The sequence below is a fragment of the Seriola dumerili genome, unplaced genomic scaffold, assembly GCF_002260705.1.
Source record: "Seriola dumerili isolate Sdu_G_001 unplaced genomic scaffold, Sdu_1.0 BDQW01000533.1, whole genome shotgun sequence".
Classification (NCBI taxonomy): domain Eukaryota; kingdom Metazoa; phylum Chordata; class Actinopteri; order Carangiformes; family Carangidae; genus Seriola; species Seriola dumerili.
Window position 1 is genome coordinate 2,082,533 of NW_019174788.1, and position 20,822 is coordinate 2,103,354.

The 20,822-nt window shown below is 38.3% G+C and overlaps 1 protein-coding gene across 1 annotated transcript in view; it reads right to left on the minus strand.

The window, feature by feature from the left end:
- Positions 1-6,961: 6,961 nt before the first annotated feature.
- Positions 6,962-20,822, minus strand: part of LOC111235712 (sodium/hydrogen exchanger 1-like) — a 30,119-nt gene continuing 16,258 nt past the window's right edge. The window contains exons 6-12 of the mRNA XM_022764223.1: positions 18,364-18,453; positions 15,786-15,856; positions 15,112-15,288; positions 13,825-13,951; positions 13,208-13,309; positions 12,224-12,305; positions 6,962-11,329 (exon numbers count right to left, since the gene is read on the minus strand). Of these exons, the coding sequence (XP_022619944.1) occupies positions 11,043-11,329; positions 12,224-12,305; positions 13,208-13,309; positions 13,825-13,951; positions 15,112-15,288; positions 15,786-15,856; positions 18,364-18,453 (936 nt within the window). The 3' untranslated portion in view covers positions 6,962-11,042. The remainder of the gene's footprint in view (positions 11,330-12,223; positions 12,306-13,207; positions 13,310-13,824; positions 13,952-15,111; positions 15,289-15,785; positions 15,857-18,363; positions 18,454-20,822) is intronic.

The window sequence follows — 20,822 nt, forward strand, 5'->3', positions numbered from 1 at the left end:
CACATCATTGAATTTTCACATATCTGACAATGTCGACAAAAACTGAACATTATAGACTTTGTAAAAGGGGGAGTTTGTGGCAGAGCTCTTGCACAGGATTGCATAAGATTGTACAGGTGCACCCAATAAAGTGGCCACTGAGTGTGTATGTCGCACAGCTCCTAAAAATACGAATACCATTAATGTGGACATTTTAGATAAATTTTATCTCATGGATTATTCATATGTTCATGCTGATGCCAACAAAATAAAATGGCAACGGCTGCCTTTTTAAAACAACTTAATAGACACATCAAGTCAGTGTTTCTCAAAAGGCCAAGTTATACATGAGTCCGGTCGTTGAGCTTGCATGCAACTGCGCCGGCGAGTGACAGCCTAGTTTATCACCAGGATAGATGAGTAAGGCAATACAGTCACACCACTACCAACAGGCAAGGGTGAAATCAAAGCGCAGACATTTTTCACTGAAAATAAATGGTTTGTACAAGTAAATGGCTCCTACAAAAGGCCATTTCTTGTGTAATTTGCATTTGCGCTTTCCAACACTGAAACTAACTGCTGTATTCCAGATGCAGTGTACAATTTCACAGCAGAAATGTCATTCGTGGTGACTGTTGGCGCTTCATAATGCAGCACTATAGTAAAAACCCCCACCCCCCCCCCACACACACACACACACACACACACACACACACACACACTTACACAGCATCCTCATCAACTCAGTCCTGAGCAGACTGGTATTCTGTTCCTTCATGTACAAACATAATTTATAAGCATGGAGAGGGAAATCTGGCGCTGCATGTGAAGTTGTTTGCATGTGGTTAATAAAGATGCATCCCTCAGCTGGGCTTTTGTTATCAGACTGACTCAGTTTATCAGTTGGGAAGCAGATCCACAAACAGAATGCATTAGGGAATAGAAGCAATGATTTTGTGCCCTCTTTTCTGCTCTTAATTGGCATTGATAATGATCAGAGGAGAGATGGACTGTTAGAAAGTATTTTGCTCAAGAAGACAAGGACAGTTTATTTACAGTCTAAAGTATAATCACTGACAATTAGGATTTGTCAGGCAATCACATAATGACCACCATGTTTCTCTAAAGCTATGTGAGAAATGCCTGAAACAGCAGACTGTCCTTCAAACATTTTCTGCAGAGGCTCACAGACTGTAATATGTCCTGTGATCCATAACTATTTCTACTCTTGTATTCAAAAATTCAATTCTGCCCCACCCTGCACTGATGTTTTATTCATCAAACAAGATGTCAATGAAAAAGTCCATCTATGTGTTCTGCTCATTCCAATACATCAAACAACCAGCAGAGATGTATTGGCCCATGCCAGTGTGTCCAGATTAATAATGTCACCATGCCCGCTATTTGTTTCTTTAAGCACCGCCGCAAAGCACTCCCTGACATTGGGAATCATGGCCCAGCGGGATGCTTGATGTCGAGCCATAAATATCAAGGATAGCCTTTTGGGATGGGGTTCTGACCCTGGTGGATGATGTTAGAGATATACAAGTCCTGACAAAGCATACTGTAGACAGGGACCCCACCGTAACCCTCCATGAATTCTGGGTCACTTGACAAGCAGGGCACCTGAATACTGATGACTCGCCTCATTTTAGTGGGTGATTTGTTGAAGCTGTGTATGTCTTGCAGTGGTGTAAAAAGTGTTCAGATTCTTAAGTAAAGGTCACAATAAAACATAAAAAAACACTATCAAGTCCTGATTTTAAAATCTTTTACAACTATTATCAGCAAAAAGTATTACAGGTATGAAGGTACTAATTTAACAGTTTTATTATTAGCATTGTTGATGCTTTAACATATGTGGTTGTGGTTTAGGTGGACCTAATTTAAAAGACTATATGCTATGTTTATAAGTTGGTCGTGGGTTTTCTATGTGAAATCTGATCAGCAAAGTAACTGGTAACTACTGTAGCTGCCAAATAAATGTATTGGAGTAAAAATGTAAAAATATTTTTCTGAGAAATGTAATGGAGTAAACATTTAAAGTAGCATTAAGTTGAAATTCACAAGTAAAGTATAAGTACCTCAAAATTGTACTCAAGTACAGCACTTAAGCAAATGCACTCAGTTACTTTCCACCACTGACTTCAAACACTGCCACTGCTTCATGTGCACAACTTTACCTCATCGCATGCGTATTTCTTTTGGAAAGTACTGCATCTAAACTGGCACGTGACATCCCTTGTCCCTCTCCTCAACATAAATAGAATACATCTCAGATCAGCCATCAGTGCAAATAGTACCAGCGGAACAATAAGCTCAGCATTATTGCCTTGCTGCAGTTATATTTGTCTGTTCCTTTTATAGACAAGACAAATAGCAAACTGCTGTGTGTATGCGGCTCTCAAGTGACCCGTCTCCACCAGATTCATAATCAAAACATTTCTTGTTGTGTAACAAAATATTTTCAGAGCATATTCGCTGTTGCTGGAAATCAGAACATTTACTTTTGAGGAACATCGATGCAATGGTTCAGGGTTTTTATTGCCTAAACACAACAATTAGCCATACATTAGAGGCGGTATATGGGCCATGTAAATGAGAGGGAACGCAATAGCAAACACACCATTAAGCTGATGGAACAGGGCCATAGAAAGGCTGACTCCCTCCCCAACACAGCAATTAAACATGCCAGTATGCTTCCAGTGTACTAACCATTCCTAAAGTGAATTTAAAAGTAAAAAAAAGTAGAAGCTTGCTCAGCGATGACACAACTTGTTGAGGAGCTGGGTTATTTTATGGCTACACAGTGCCATCTGCTGGTCCATTTGTATATTGCAAGCAGAGCCCTGAGACAACACTGTGGCTAAAATTGAATACTTTTCACCTTTCACCATTAAAACAGATTATATGTTCTACTGACTGTGTAGATATTTTTGCACTGTGCATCGCTAAAAGACCGCCACTCACTGTCAATCATAAAATTTTGGTAAATAACCACAACACCCTCCGTTTCTCCATGTATGCAGAGGTGACTGACGGTCAGGCTGCTCCGATATTCAAAACAAACAGCATCATTATGTGTAAAGGGCAGGTGCTCCAAACAATAAAGAATGATCAGGAGAAAATAAACAGAAGAGCCCTTATGCAAATACAACCAATTTAACCGGCTTCACGGTGATGGGAGCCCAATCGACAAATGAATGAGACACAGCAAAAATAAAACTAAACAAACACTTGGACCAATCCATTTGAAAAGCTTTCAGGCTTGTTCCACAGTCCACATGTAAATTTGCAGCACCGGTGAAGGCTATTAAATATTTGGCATGAGTTTACTTTGTGTTTATTCCACTATTGAGAAAAAGAAAAAGGACCTGGAAAGTCAGAGTCACTTACAGTATGTATTTGTCATACTAAATTCTGTTAGCAGCAGCTTCACATTAATTTCACAAGAGTAGCAGATACATTGCAGTATTTCTTACTGCTGAAATAGGTTAGGCATATAAGATAAGATAAGATAGGATAAGATAAGATAGATAATTCATCCCAAAGTACAGTTTTGTGCTCAGTATACATAGTAAAATGAAACCAACACCTATAGTGCATTATGGAATACAATACAATAACCACAAGTTACAGCCTCAATAAAAAACTATACAGATTATTCAAATCTTTACTGATGCTTCAGAAAACTGACTTAGGAGATTCATTAACAGACTGTTTATTGCAGGGCTGTTGTATTGGATTGCATTTCAATATACAGTATTCCTTAAAGCAGTGGCTCCCAACCCGAGGGCCGGGTCACAACAAAATGAAAGTGGAAAAAACATGACACAAAATGATGTTACTTTTTGCAGAATTATCTCTGATCTTTGCTTTTTTCCCCTTTAGAATTATTGGATAACTTTAGATATTTCTAACCATTTAAAAAATTATTTCACCAAAACAAGGAAAATAATAACTCTTTGGTTGGACTCCTCACAACTGTTAGACTTACATTAAAGCCACAGCCAGCTTAAAGGAATAGTTCAGCATTTTTTTGTTACTATCTTGCTAAGAGTTAGATGAGTCTCCATACCGCTCTCATGCAATTTTGAGAAACTGAAACAGAAAAATGGTCCTTGGTTAACATGGTTTTCCTTCTTGCTGAGAGTTTGAGAGAGAAGATTGTTATCACTCTCATACCAACAACCATTAGCTAGTTAGTTTAGCTTAGCATAAAGACTGGAAACAGGGGGAAACAGATAGCTTAACATTGTACAAAGCACCCCTAAAGCTCACTAACTACGTAAAAACGTCAACTTGTGGTCGTATGGTCGTATGGTGTGTGTGTGTGTTCTGTGCTGTTCTAATGTGTGGGGTGGATCATCGTGGGGCCTAAGCTAAGCAGCTGCTGGCAGCAACTTGATATTTACTATACAGACAAGAGAGTGTGACTGATCTTCTCATCTAACTCTTGGCAAGAAAGCAAACACTTTTCTTTTCATCCTTTCTAAATATTGCAACTTGACCTCAAAGCTGGAAACTGAAGAAATTGGTTTGTTATACCATTCAATCTGCAGCTTGAGCCCTATAATATTATTGCTGCACTGCACCCTGCATGTTAATACACTGATTACTGTCTGTCAAACACACATCAACAGGCAGATTGTTTCACATCAGTGATAGAAAAAAAAATTATGGATGGGGGAAACTTTTCTAACAAGCACAACTAGATATTGGTTGCTTGTAATGTTGGTGATCTTGGGATTTAAGCTTGTTTAACTGTTTACTTACTGTTAATTCCTCTGGATGAGTATCAGCTAAATGTCTACAAATACAAATATAAAGAGGATATTCCAGCCAACAACAATTCTAGTAATTGGAGTCTCAAATTAGACTCTTCAGATGTAAAATTAACTTGGCCACCCAGAGGCTCTGCTAGAAAATGATAGAATGCAACAACTGCCAACAATTAAAATCATTGAATGTTATAAATAGAGCATATCTGTTCCAAAAATGTTACTCACTGAATGCGGTTGTCAGGCCAAGTTGGTTAAGGAACACACGAGCCACTGTGATTTCCCATTTAACAGAAATAGAGGCAAAATAAATAAACTATGCCAGCCAGAGCGGCCACAGCTTTCTCTCCGGATATCTCACATCCTCCATGCAAACTGCACCGCTGCCAAGCTGAGTAATGGCATTACACGATAACAAGGCAGACAGTTCATCCTGAGTTTATTGTGCTCAACAAAGAATTAAGCTATAAAATGTCATCCAGATATTCAAATTCAAATCATCCCTTCTACATTTAAATTTTGGCACTCATTCTGTGGTGTCTGTTTTCAGAATGCTGAATGTTTGGCTGATTTTTATTTTAATTACACTGTGCAGCACCCCCCCCTTCTGGACAGAAAAGGTTACAACAGGTTGAAGCAACTGCATTGATGTTTGTGTGCCCTCTTCCTCACACAGCTGCTCAAGGACATGTGAATTCATATTTCCTCTCCACTTCCACTCAGTTATATGACAACTACAGTTACTAATTGCAGATTCAGAGTTTAAAATGGGATGGGTGTATAAAATAGGATGGATTGTTATACTGTAAATTGGCAGCATATAAAACAGTTGTGATATATTTTGCTCAGCCATGGCCAACTACAACATTACAGCTATTAAGCAGATAAAATCATTGAATTAGCTCTCAACCAGCAGCCATAAAATCCTGCTCAAACATTATTTCATCAGTGATTATAATCCAATGTAACAGTAAGTCTGCATCATGAGTACTAGTACTAATACTTTAAATATTGCTGATATTACCCCTGCACTTTTACTTGGGGAAACTTTTTTCTTTTTTTTCCAAAATGCCAGGTGAGCGCTGTTTCCCCTGTTGCCAGTCTTTATGCAAAGCTAAGCTAACTGGCTGCTGGTGGTAGTTTCCTATTTACCGTGATATCGACCTTCAATGTTTTGTTTGGAAATCATGATACATGGACACAGCAGTGCTATAAAGTAAAACTTTAATTTGGTATATAGTTTCTGACATAGGTTCATCTCTGGTTGTTAGTTTTTACTGGTCATTACAGGAATGGAATGCTGAAAGCTAAAGATTAATCAACAAGAAAGTGCACACTTATTATCTTTCAGATTCTGATGATTTGTAGCCTAACATCATTATAATAAATTTCTAATACATCTTTTGTTTTCATTATATATATATATATATATATAAATATATATATATAGGTGTGTGTGTGTGTGTGTTCCCAGTCATGTGTATATAAAATTAAAAAAAAATAACTTTAATTATTGCAAAATTTAAATTTGCAAACTGCAAGTAATTGACTGACATAAATTTAACAAACACATAAAGATAAACAAAACAAAATATATGTAAAAGGGAAATATAATCCACCGTGTCGAGTCGTAGCACAGCTTTCACTAGGATTTAAAATCCCAGTTTGTCTGCTTTAGGACTAAAAACACAAAACCAATCCCTTTATAAGGCCCATCATAAAGTACATTCCTTTTCCCTGTGATGTGTAACCTGATAGCTATGCACAATGTGTACACTACATTAAAGCCACTTATTGCTCTCTCTAACATCAGTGTTTGGAGATAAAGGTACTGCTTCATTAAAGTGCTCGGTGTGGTGTGAAACGATGGAACTCAACAGAAGCCGGATCAGGCAAATTGGAAAACGATGAGGTAAACAAGGGAGGAAAACAGTCTTTGGGTCATGGAATAATGTCACCACAGGGTCATTATGTTGACGTTGACGTATATTGACGTGCGTGTGCGTCACACTGTGATTACAGCCTTTTATAATTGTCTAATGTTGATCTGCAGTGTAAGTGTTAGCCGTGCAGGCTGGTCCAATATTACAGTGCTATGGAACACACCAGTGTTTTTGCATATTTTAGCCCATATAATACAAATCATGACACTAAATAAATGCTAATTAATGCCTTTTTCAAAGCACACTGTAGTGTTTAAGTTTTTTTTTTTTTTTTACCTCTGAGACAGCCATTAGTATATATTTATTTAACTGTTGCATGGCACTGCAGGTCTAAGTTGATTACATGAAAATGCACTGTAATTACACAACATAAATGTACCTGACATAATAGCTGATGTTCACGATGATGGATCTGAAGCAAGTTTAAAGTCTTTACAGGGATGTGTTACATTGTAGGGAATGAATGGAAACTAATGGCTGCTTGGATTGCAGGGAAAAACACAACTAAAATACAAATCAAACACATGCAAAAACACCAATGTGTCCTTAAGCTAAAGAGTTATTTACCCGCTTGTATGGCTGATTGTAATCGATGCCTTCACTTTACTTTTCCCACAATCTAAATTTAGGAGCACTGAATTTGAGCATAAGGCTTTTAAGCTGTACTGATTACAGTTTATAGTTGTAAATTCAGCTTATTTCTACTAAGTGAAGCCAGAGCCTCCACAGTATAAAGTTTGGATGACAAATGCTCCCGGAGAGCTGTTTTAGGTAAACATGAGATGGGAAAGAATAACAGTGAAGCCTTGTGATGCACATGAATCCTGATAAAATACTCATAATAAAAAAGGGACTCATATCCCTGTAAAGCCAAAAAAAAGGTCTTTGTACAATAAAGCAGTTGAACAGTAAAGCACATGGAGCATTTTTAAAGCACAGAGAGATGCAAAGAACAAAGCATCACAAAGCTGAAGTGAATGCTGGTGAGGCAACAGTGTTGACATTGTAATTCAGTTCAACACATTCAATGAGAACAACTGCCACGACTTAAAACAATTCACCGCTGCAGAAAAAGTTTAAACAGAGAACATAAACATAAATAAGCAAAGAAGACACAAGTGATTTAAATGTAAAGGCTTGTGTTTGCTCTGTGCGTTGAGCAAAACAAAGGCAAAATGATGTGTATGAAATTTTAATACATGAATAGAATAAAATAGGTTCTTCTATAGGCTGTATGGCTTTAGATTAAAGTTTTCTGCACCAAACATTTCCCTCCGAGGAGTGTGAGAATGTTTGCCCAAAAAAGATGCATTTGGTATAAAAAAAAAAAGAAGTATGAAAATAGTCGTTTTTTTTTCTTTTTGAGAAACTAAAAGTCTTTGGAATAAAATGATGTAATCAGGGATATGATGTCTTGTTTTAAGGATTGTTTTGATTTAAATTGGTTGTTTGAGGTTTTTGATTTCCCTCTATTTGATCACATCCCCAAATTATGTTACTCATGTGTCCATCGATATGAAAAATACAACGCCCTTGTAGAATAAACCTATTCTCTCAGAGAATTACCTTGTTTTGTATTCACACGGTTACACATATTCACCAGTGGGACTACGTTTACAAATGCTTTACTCACTGCAACCTTCCTAAAACCTACTTAAAAGTGCGGAGGCCAAATCATGTAGCACGTGGGACGATGATATAGAAGTTGTCCCAGCAGCATCGTGTAAAGCTTCCATTCACAGATGGAGAGAAACAGTTCTCGGGGATTATGCAGCTAGAGTTTACACACCTCATAAATGTGATGCTGCACATAAATGTCACTGTCCTTTAAACAACGATAAAAGGAAGATCTGAGGATGGGGAGAAGGTACCACCTGTCACTTGCCTAGTCATTCCAGGGTTTTTAACAACCCTCGTGTCTTTGACCTTGTCCTTGTTGACATTTTCAGCACAGCACTCCACTCCGACACTCCGTCGTGCACTCAGACATTTCCGAAGGGAAATTCAATTTGGATGAGACAGATGCTTTAAGGTTTGACCCTCCCATCTCTCAGCTGCAATTATCCTTTTAGAAACTGTGAAGCGGGAGAAGTGTCAGGGGCAAGGAATGAACCAAACACGCTCGGCTACGGTGCAGGTAGGCTCAGATTTTCTAGTACATTCACCTAGGTTTACATGAGTGCGTGTGTGCACAGACAAAATATCCTGTTACCCTTGATACGGAAATCATAGCAGAACATTAAAGATGCTTAAAAAAAAGAAGAGTTGGGGAAAATGAAGAAGCCTGTCAGGTTCTTCTGCTCTCTCCCCTCTGCTGTAATTTGAACCTTCTGCAAATAAGAGGATCAGGAAGGATCAATGGTCACTAACACCTACAAAACAGCAAGAAAAGTAGAACAGTGACTCACTCAGGCTTCATCCAAAGCCAAAGTTTGCTCTTGGTCTCTATGGAGAAACTACACTCTTTTTGTAGTATCAAGTGATAATAGACCTGGGTGAAAGAAATACTTGTGGGTTTAAAATCTAATTGTTATTGGCTGTGGCACTTTTCTGTTCTGACTGTAGAAGAAACAAAATGGTGCATGTTTCTGACACAATCAAGAACTTCATTGTAAATTTATGACATGTTACAATTCACTGAGCAGCTGTGTAAAAAAGACATGCAATGTATTTTACACTGGGTATCATACACACTGTACAACTACGTACAGTAGAGAAGGGCTGACTGTGTCAACAAAACACTAGACTACGTTTTCATGCCTGCAGATAACTTTTCAGTCTTGCTCAGATGTGCAAAAACTCTCATGAAATGTTTTCTTTTTATGATCGTTTGTCTTAATGCCCATATTTGATTTGCTTTGACTTTAGCATTGGTTTTTCTCTGTGTTTTGCATGTTTATAAGATTACAAGACTTCTGTTTTAAAGGGTGTTCATAAATATAGGTTATTATATTTAATTTACATAATTTACACATCTATAATGCATAGAATTACATTTCTCTTTTGCCTACAGTCTTAGATTTCAAGAAGGTTAGGATGCGTGGATGGATTCCTGTACAAACTAACCTTCACTTGTCATGTCCTCTAAGATGGTCAAAAGTAAAGTAGGACACAAATGCTTCTTGCAAAGGCCAATAAAAAAACTGAAGAATGTAAAATGGCATGTAAAACAGAGTGAGCAATTAGATCTGATATACTTCAGTCAGTGTGAAGGTGATGAGTGTTAGATGGCTCATTACATCAATATTAAGAGTGAAATCTACTCTTACGACTCCACGACTAATTGAGTGAGTGATCTAAACTGAGGTAAAATATAAAACATGTACATAGAAACATGACATGACAACATTGAGTGTGATTTAACTACAGCAGACTTCGATAGGGAATCAAGCATGAAGGCTGACATCAACACATCTGTGCTGCATCACTGCCTGTCTCACAAGCTTCCCAAACACTCAGCTTCGCTCCACATCTGTAAGTCAGAACTACTTTATACAATAGTGAGGATTTTTTCAAGTCCACATTAATTCCCTCCACGGCCATACGACAAAGCCGCAGGTCTGTAAGCATGACTATAAAGAACTGTGGTTCTTTTACGCTGTGGTTTGCACAGTGACTAAATACATCCAGCTTTTACTTACATCCCACGACTGCTGGAACAAACTCTGATTACAAACAGATGTTAGTACCCCTGAAATTAAAATGCTTTAAAAAAAAAAAAAAAAAAGGATCTGACATGAAATAAGGCAAAAAATATTTTCAACTAGCTACACTAACTGTTTGATATCCAGCTATTTCAAGTGAGAGAATGAAAGAACTCAAGTGCTATGTCGACAGTGAAAACTGGACTGATGTAGTTTTGCTTTGTTGATTACATTTAGGACTAGAAGACCAGCATGTTTTAGAGAATGTAGCTTGAAAGAAAAAAAGTTATAAAATCATGAACAAAAATAAAATTACTACCTATAGAGAGAGAAAAACAGTCTGACACTAAAGTAAAAACAATATTGTCTGACACTACATCAGTCCAGACCTTTGGTAATGCATAGTTCTTTCCTGAATGTCTCAGACTATCGATCATAAACTCCACCATCTCTCAGAGAGCAGCGACTGCTGTTCCAATCCTGTCTGAAAAAATAAAGAGCAATGACAATAACAAACGAATGACTCTTTTTTTCTTCTTCTCGGGCAACCTCCTTTTGCTTTTAGTTTCTGGTTTGTACAGCATGAGCAGTTTTGGCTTGTTTGGTTGAACCAAAGCGATAATTTAAAACAGAGAAGTGAAGCAGCCCTCTCTCCTCTAACCAGTAAAGGTGGGCGAGCAGCCTGATCTGCCATACTAAGGCAGGAAGGGTTCATCCTCATCCTCGTCTGCACTGGGACCGGGGTCACTGAGACACCTCATCAGCTTCTGCTGATCTCTGCCTCCGTCAGCATCACCTGACTTGTGAGGTCCACTCAGCCCTTGGGGAGGCCTCATCATCAGGCCCCGGTCCTCCTCCTCTTGGTTGGCCCGTCTAAATTCATCCATTACGTTGACGGAGTCTGGAGACTGAGGAGAGGCCAGGTCTACCTGGATGGTCGGCACGCTGTCAGACACCTGCTTCACACTGTAGGCTTGGGGATCTATGGTCAGGACAGGGATACAGTATCAGAAAGTTAGCTTTAACAGGGCTTTAAAAAGGGATCTAATATTATTCAGTCATTCCATCAGCGTGCAAGAACATACGGTATAAAAGGAGAAGAGAATGTGAACAACAAAAACCAAGGTCAATAAAGCTACCATTGTAGCATCACTGCACAAACTAGACAGCAGCAGGCTTTAATACCTTTCCACATATTTCACAATACAACAAAAATAAAGCAAAGTAAGTCACGACCATTTATAAGGCAACTCATGCTGGAATAATTGCATTTCTAGTTAAAACTTGCAATGAAAAACACAAACTGAAGCTCCTCACATGTAACATACATGCTTACCTATAATCTATTACCAGCAGGACTCTTTGGCTATAAGTAATCATCTGAATTCAGGCTTGTCAATCATGTTATGACATTCCCTCATTAGTAATGAATAATTAATGGATGTTAACAAGCAGGATAATTGGAGCATGCATGTTAGGACTGCTGCTGGGTTATTACAACTCAAAATGAATCTTCTCTACACTCACTACATACCTGGACAGATTTTGTTCCCTTTCTGCTGCTGAGCAGGTTTGAAATCAGTATCTTTGCCTAAAATGAAACCAAACACTGGTTTACATGCCGGCTGGCACATGCAAACATATTTCCATCAGGGGGGAAATATCTGTTGCTGCAGCTGTGAAGCACAGCAGTGTTTTCTAAAGTGTTTATTGTTCTATGGAATGCCACCTTGTGATCCTCACAAAATAGAATGTCTGAACCCTTTGGGTCGCATCAGTGACATGGTGAATTTCCAGCATTGTTTCAGGTGGTACCTGATAGTAAAAAGGTGCTAGACACTGAGTATTTGATTTGGTTGTGGCTAAGTGTGTTTACCTGAGGCCAGTCTGGCTCTACACATGGTCGGGGAGTCAGGAGGTGCAGCAGGCACGGTCAGGTAGTTATTCATCTCTTTTATCTAGGAAAACACAGGATATTGTTGTTTATAGAATCAAAATGCAACAGTTATATAATGCAACTTCCATAAACATTTACTATCACTAAAATACAAAGCTGAGATGACAGAAAAATTAAAAGAAATATATTTTCTGCCTCATTCTCTTGTTTGGGAAGAACAACGGCCAAAGTAAAACAGCTCAGTAATTCCCCATTAATAAATATCTTAGAGGAACTTCATTAAAATGATTTGTTGCTTTGTTAGTCTCTGCAGAAATCCTCTCGAGTCTGCAGTGGCTTCTAGCACATTTGATTTAACCAAAACAAGGGTCCATTTTCATTATGTAATTACAGGCAAACGAAATGGAAGTTTGTGGTAGGGCCATTCAACCGTGCAAATAAATCAGCTCCCGTTTGTATTGAGAAAATTAATTTAGGAGACTGAAGGTGGACTCTAATTTGAACACAAATCATAGTTTTGGCTGAATCATTCAGCTGCTGGTGGCCCGTTATGAAATGAGAAAATCTGCTCTTTATCTGTTGTCTGTACTTCTCAGGATTTACTACAGGCGGCTTTCTGCAATATACAGAGTGGGGTCCAAAAGTCTGAATCCACTTTCCAATGAGAAAGTGGTCTGGACTGTAGCTGCAGCTTCCACATAAATTATGCAAAAAACCCCCCCCAAAAAAAAAGCAGTTATAAACCAGACTGCATAACAGTCACTGAGGCACATTGCTATGGTATTACCTGAAAATTGTAAAATTCTGTAGCTTCTTTAGCACTGACTGATTAACATAACATGTTTGGTTCAATCATGCTGTGACCAAGTGTCAGTAACATTTGACAGAGCAGACAGCTGGTTTGATTTAAGAGGTGATTCTTGATTTAAGAAGTGTGGATGTGACTGAGACTGATAATCGTACCTTCTTCTCCAGCTCAACCATCTTTTGCTTCTTAAGAAGTAGGTCACTAAATCCATCCTCATATGGATCAGCCACCAGAGTGTGTCTGTTGTAGGAGCGCAGCTGAGAAAGAAAAGACACACTTCACATGGTTATTTTTTTTAATTTAATAGTTAACAAATAAAAGAATTTATGACAAAAACTATTTTGTCACTGTTTGTTTCTGTTTATTCCAAACAGAAGTAATGATACAAATATAAATAGAAGAAGAATAATAGTGTGTTGAACATTCTATGAAGAGGTTGGACTACTATTGTGGCATCACTGTTCATTTACTCATGTTATGATCACCTCAAGGGACCAAAGCTTTTAACCAGTGTAAATCAGTAAGAAATGCTCTTCTTATTGATTTACACCCTCCCTCCCTAAAGATTAAATTCAGTAATGTGTGTATGAGTTAATGTAAAAGTTGAGCTACTGATTCAATTCTAACTCAAAAACAATCAAAACACTGTAAAGTAATATGGCAGAGCTACTTCAATACGAATGACCAGTAATGCAAGATGATACATCTTTAGCTAGTGCAAATAAGAAAAACACATGATAATCTTTATATGCTCATATAGCAGCAGCGTTACCCTCTGTCGTGTCTTCTGAAGGTTACTCCTGAGGATCTTCCTGATCTCCTCCTCTCTGCCTTTAGGCAGCTGCGGCAGAGCTCTCTCTACGGACTTGGCAGGAGGAATCTTCTTGGGCTGGATGTTCCTGAGAAATATACATGAAGAATTGTCTGAGTTTTTCTATCACAGTCCAGCGGAAAGAATTTGGAGACATGACATGCTTGTGATAATCAAATCTCTGACAGGGAGTTTCCTTAATACTTTCTCTCTCTCTAATGATCAGATGAGAGCGACTTTCTTATGTGTGGGCTGTCAGTAAACAAACAGACCAGGACAAGTAATTTACCTAGGAATATCAGAGCTAAGATCAGCTCTTTCTTTAACTGACACTCTGTTTCAACAAAGTAAGTAGTTTGTTAATTGTACATGACGTTGCTGTTCTTACTGAATTAATTTCTCTGACGGCTCTGTTCTTGTCTAGGCTCAGTCTGAGACCAGCAGAGTGGAAAGGGAAAATATAATGTCTGATCAAACTGGTGAGCAAACACCAAATATTCATACTTTTTAGTATATTTAAAAGCTTTTACAAACATTTAGAGAAGGATGACTCTTTTAGTTTAAATACTGCGCTTGCACGGGATATTAAAACTGACCAAGGCTTAATTTAGCAATTTATCACTGGGACATGTTACTACAGATGTCAAAGGCCTGTGCAGATGCTTACAGTAAGATCTTTTTTAATGGTTTCATGACACAAATATACTGTGCAGTGGTAAACAGAAACCTCTCACCACTTGGTGGAAGGAACATGACTGGAAAGGTGATGACACACTTGGTGTCAAAGAACCAGCAACCTTCCAGTCATCCGCCAACCATTCTACCCCTGAAACAATGTGCCACACACCCATTAGATATAAAAAAAAAAACACCTTGACACACATGGATAAAATTCTTCCTTAAATAGAGATTTTTGAGCTTTTTAACTATAAACAAAAAACTAAAAAACTCAGGAAGTCATTTAAGCCATCATCATGCGCTGATTTCAACCATTAACAGTTACTGTTCCATTTATAGCTCATCAGAAACTACTGTGGTTCATGGTTCACCTGCTTTTATTGTGTCGGCCTACATATGACCTTAACATTTAGAATATATCAGTACTATTGTAAATTTGAAAGACTGTATCAAAGTCAATTCATGAAAATGTGCACAGCATGGTGGAAAAATGTCATTATAGCCAGTGTGGACAGTTTGGCTTTCTGATGTGTTGACTACAGATACGGTATGCGGCTACTCAACACTCACTGCATGGAAACGGTGGAAGGCACAGCAGAGGGCAGCTTGACTCCCCCTCCACTCTCCACCAGCTCAATGGCCTGTTTCATCTCCATCTTGTGATAGAAGGCGATGAGCTGTGGCTCCTTGGAGCGTTCGCCCGCAATTAGGCACTTCTTCACATACTTCTTGTTGAAGCGGTTCAGTCTGGGGGGAAGAAAGTAGTGACAGATGAAAACAGAGACCAGGGCTAAAACAGAGACATGGGGGTAAAAGCAGCAAAGGGAGTAGGGAGAGGCTGGGCAGAGTTTGCATATTAGATGGAAAAAAAGAGGTTAAAATGGGGGAATTAATCACCGACGGCAATTATTTCACATTTATAGCCATAGTTAATGTGTAATCTCTACAGGGCTAGAATAATTAGCTGATCATGACAGAAAATTAATCAATGACAATTATGAAGATTAATTAATAATATAAGCCACTTAATGAGTAAAAATAACAAACATTTCATGGTCAAAGATTTGCTTGCTTTTGATGTAATTAAAGACATCAATTTGAACTTGGTTAATTTATGATGAGCATTTGTCAGTGTGTTTGACATTTCATAGCTGAACAACTGAATGAATCAGTACTGAAAATAATGCAGCCCAAGTTCTCTGATGACTGCAAGCTGTAATGTCAGTTCACTGTAAAATCCATACTTGTCCTTCCAGTGGTGGTGTCCATAGTGTCCACAGATGTCCTCGATTCCAGTCAACAGGTGGTCGAGGAACTGGGGATTAATAAATAGAAAATCATCTTCAGAAGTTGTTGGACAGACAGAAAATACACTTCAGATTGCATCAGACTGTGAAACTGGCCTCAAGCATTTGCTGATTAGTATTTTCAATTACTTGAAAACTTAGCAAGCTACCAACAATGTCATTTGCCCAAGAACAAACATAAATGTAATATACAAGACTTTCCAGTGCCCGTGTTACATCTGCTATAGTACAACCTGATTTAAAGCAATGTCATAGGTCAAAAACAGCTTCTTTTTTTGTGACACTTGCTATGTTCTTCTTTTTTGTTAAGTCTAAAGTTAGTTTTTTGGTGTATGAACTATGGGTGTATGTATGACTAACAACAGTGATTACAGGAACTCTGGTACCACACATTACTAAGCAACATCTCGTTCCTTTTCCCTCCCCACTGTTACTGTTCCTCACGGTTAAAACACCCTCCCAGGTAAGACTGCAAACATCATTATCAACAACAGCAGGCAAAAAGCTTTTAAAATGGAATCCATGAGCGAAAACCAGCGGCAGCAGCCATGTGATTGATTGCACAGAATTTATTAACAGAACCAGAGAAATGTACTGCTGTTGTTGTTCAGACTACAGCCGGCCCATAGGTCGCCCCGGTGTTCTGACTAAGCCTGCGGATGACAGTCTGGCAGGCAGTGTTGCTATGGGAACAAGTCATTAAGTGGAGCCACAGAATTTACTTCTGCTTTGTCATAATTTATATAAAGACTCCCCAACACTGCGAGGGTGGGGGTGAAAAGTCTCATCTTAAAAAGTGGCAACTGCATGAAGTTTCTCTAGAGTCTTAACGCTGGTAGATGAAAGGTGAAACTAATAATTAATACATGTATATATGTAGATAGGTAGATGGACAGATAGATTAAAGCACAGCTAACACAGGGACACTAGACAGATAGATAGCTAGATAGATAGATAGATTTCATCTGTTTATGTCTGTTTGACATTAAATAAAAGGCACAGGTGTACTTGTTGCTGTACGAGCTAAAAAAAAGGCTCAAACTCGATTTTACTCTTTGTTAAACACTGTTTTATCTCACTCATCTATAGAATTGTACAAAACCAACAGCTGCTCATTATGCAGTAAAGACATGTGATTACTGTCTGCTTTTTGAATGAATAACTTTTTATCTTAGGGTCATGTTTTCTTTTTTGGTTGCAATAATATTGTGATGGACCAAACATGATTGTCACACAATGTGCTGCATGTAGCATTTAGCGCCTGTATTGTGACACCACGATCATTGTGAGTAACTTATCATGTCAACATACACAAGTATGTAACAATGGTTACAAATAGAGCAAGCAAAACCTCTACAAGGTGTTTGAGAGGATATGCAGCATTGCAGCATCCTTTAACAGGTGGGAGAGGATGATTATGATGAAGGTCACAAGCCAAAACACGTCGGTCTAACAATGAAGTTGTGTCTACTGCAAGTGTTGCTGAAGTTTTGACCTCTAACAGGTGGAATAGAAACAGTATGTCACTTAACCACTTGCCTAAATATATTAATGAATACATTCACAACCTCCATACAAGAGGACTGCATTTGGATTCAAAGCCACATCGTAGCCCCGTAGGATTGTGTACTCAGCCAGCTCAGTTGACTCTAATCAACAATGGTTTATAGAGGAGAAGAAGCCATTAGAACAGCCTGCTCTTCTAGCCTCAAGCACTGGTGACTCACCATAAAGCCCCGGAAAAGGGCTCTGTCTGTGTGTGTGTGTGTGTGTGTGTGTGTGTGTGTGTGTGTGTGTGTGTGTCTCTGTGTGTGTGTGTGTGTGTGTGTGTGTGTGTGTGGGATTGTGCACCATGGCAGTCACTAATGAATGTGCTTGACTAGCAAATACTGAGGATACAAGAAGCTTTGTGTACTCAAGTTAGATTAAACTAGCTGTTAAAAACGCTGCGATATAGAATCATTTTTATCATTTCATGATGAAAATCTGTGGATGGACATTCAATGGACACAAGTACCACCTCACAGCCAGTAGATGGAAGCAGCTATCCAAATTTGTTGAACTAAATGGCCTCAGAGGCTTGTTACTGGACAAGGATGTTACACTTTACATAACTTCAACAGACAACAATATCAAAGTTTTATCATTTGTGAAACTGCATTTCTCAGTCTAGAGAAGGATAAAAAATGGTGCTATTATGAGTAATAATTTTCTTTCTGTACCTGTCTGTGTGCTGAGTAAGTAAAAACATGACAGGAAGTAAGAATGCATTGTTTAGCAAAGGCTTAACAAAGGACAGCTTGGTAAAAGAGGAAGTTGATGAATTAATCAGTATTTACTACATGTATCACATTAATTTATGTAGAAGATCTCCTGTGGTCCAAAGCATTTTAAACCATTTTGACATTTTATCTATCAGCTGTGTACAAAAACACTGTAGGTCATTCATAAGTATAAACAATCAAGAAATCATCAGCTACTGACAACAAAGGCTGTGGACGGTTGTAGGTTTTACCTGGGTGTGGATTTCCTCATTAATGGAGCGCTTGGCTTCCTGTTTCTTCTTCACTGCTAGCAACTCCACCAGGGGCTTGATGGTCATACCCTGCAAGAAGGATGGGAGGAATAAAACATTATTTGCTGTAAACACCTTGTGACCTTAGCTAAAGACTGAGACAGGCTCTTGTCACCCAGTCTATGCAAGAGTGAAATGAGAAGATGACATTCTTATGATCTTTCTATGTGTGTGTGAGTGATGTATAAAAACACACACTCCATACCCTAATACTGACATCACCTGATCAGCTTATCAGGTCACACTTGTCCCAGTTTGCAATGCAGGAGATGCCATCGTGCTTTTTTTTTATTCACTGAAGTCAAGTATAAGCCTATTAGTATCACAAGTCACTCGCTGGAACATTTTGCAACAGCTGATTAACAGAACCGGCAGATTGTCACACACTCTTTGTTAACAACTCTGACGTCTTTGCTGTAATTTTCACCCTCCGCTTTAGAGGAGGACAGCCATAGCTGTTACGTATTTCAACATCTTTAACAAATTGGTAAATCAGCATTCTAGTAACATAAACACAGTGAAATCCTTTTAGTTGTAGATAATACTAAACATTAATATTACTGTGTGACCACTGTTGTCACTGAATATACATTCTTTGAAGCATACAAGGGGGTAAGGGTTAAGAAAGGCATGGATGGATCACTGATTATATTCTAAGAGGAATGTGATCATAAACACAACTTGTGTGCACAACTCTGTTTAAAGTATCTTAATGATGTGTACACATTGTGTGTTTGTATCATGCTTTACATGGTTGTAAAGCAGGAGTTGATGTTGTTTGATTGTTGTAGACCTAAAAATGTGTCTTCAACTTAACTCCATTGTAGCTTCACTAGAAATATGTTGATATGTAATCACATTGTCTATTTTTGGTGAGTCATTGATAGGATTAAGAAAAATGCATGGCACAACCGAATGGCATGTATGCCAAGGAAACTGCACTTTAATCACCTCATGCTTATTCCAAAGCTTATTCTATTTCTAACAAATAGAAAGTTGATATATCGTGGTTATCCCTAACGTTTAAGTCCCACTTAAAGCCAACCAGTACGATTTAAAAACTCTCAGAATGAAGGGAATGAACTGCATCATTTCAACCACTATTAGCCACTATAATCCATGACAACTTGCGCAACAAACCACAGAATCATTCATCGTCCCTCCCTCAGTTTCTTTGCAGGGAAATTCTGAAGTTCAGACATGAGATTAGTTTGGATGGATTTAATCAGCTTTCCATGCTCGTGATGCTGTTTGGCTCACATAAATATAAAAATTAAACAACAACCTAACCTTAATCATAGGCCAGTTTCCAATAAATAAATTGTCTCAATTCCACATAATTATACCAGCAACAGTTACAGCTACTAATGACACCTCAGCAGATATTCAACTCGCCAATCAGCAAACGAACGAGTCCAGAAATGCAGAATTTTCCCTGGTCATTCTTTGATTATTCTTACATTTACTATTATCAAGTAAATCTGACAATTTCTCATGATAACATTTTTCACTTCAGATGTAGACTTGCTCTCTTCTAAATAACATCACACACTCAATTCCAGTCTAACTCACTCACACGGAGTTCTACTTTTAACTCCACATTGCAGGTGAAAGTGGCCTCCACGTTCTTCCCCCTGCATCTGTCTCAGCATCAGACTGCCAGTGCTGAATCCAGCATAATGAATAAAACATGTTTCTAATCTAGCCTCTGCGGAGAAGGCACATGTCTTCGGGGTTTTATTTTAGCTGCTGCTGGGTCCAGTTCATAAGAATCTTCCTACAGTTTTACTGGGAGAATGGTTTATCTTACAGGACTGAGCAGATGCAGTGCACAGCACTTCAAATGGACAAAATGTAATATGCACACAATCACTGCCTGTGCTTCTTTATCTTACTTTTATGTATTTATATTTATGTGTTTTCCTAAGGTAAACTCAGGGAGTAAATTCAGTAGAAATGCATCTTTTTATAAAACATATTTCCTATTCCTTCTGCATATTTTTTTCATGTGAATTTTCTCATGTGCCTGGAGCCGTTTACTTAAGGAGCAGAAGAGACCAAGAAAATATGACCACTAAAGGTTGAGGAACTGACGTGACATCAAGTAGGGCCATTTCTGGAAAAAGTAGCAAACCGACTTCTTCCTATAAATATATGAGCGTTCCCTTGATGTTCAATCCTCAGCATGTCCAACAAGATTGACAGCGTTTCAATGAATTGTTCCAAAACATTTGTTCTGAGCCGGATTGGTTTTGTTCATGTACCAGTCAGTGTGAATTCACAAACAGTGATGGAAGTGAAAATTCAAACTACACTTACAAGGCAAATAAACTACACCAAAAAGGTACTCTTTTGCAAACCAGTGTAGTTGGTGATGACAGATACAAATGAGTGTGTAA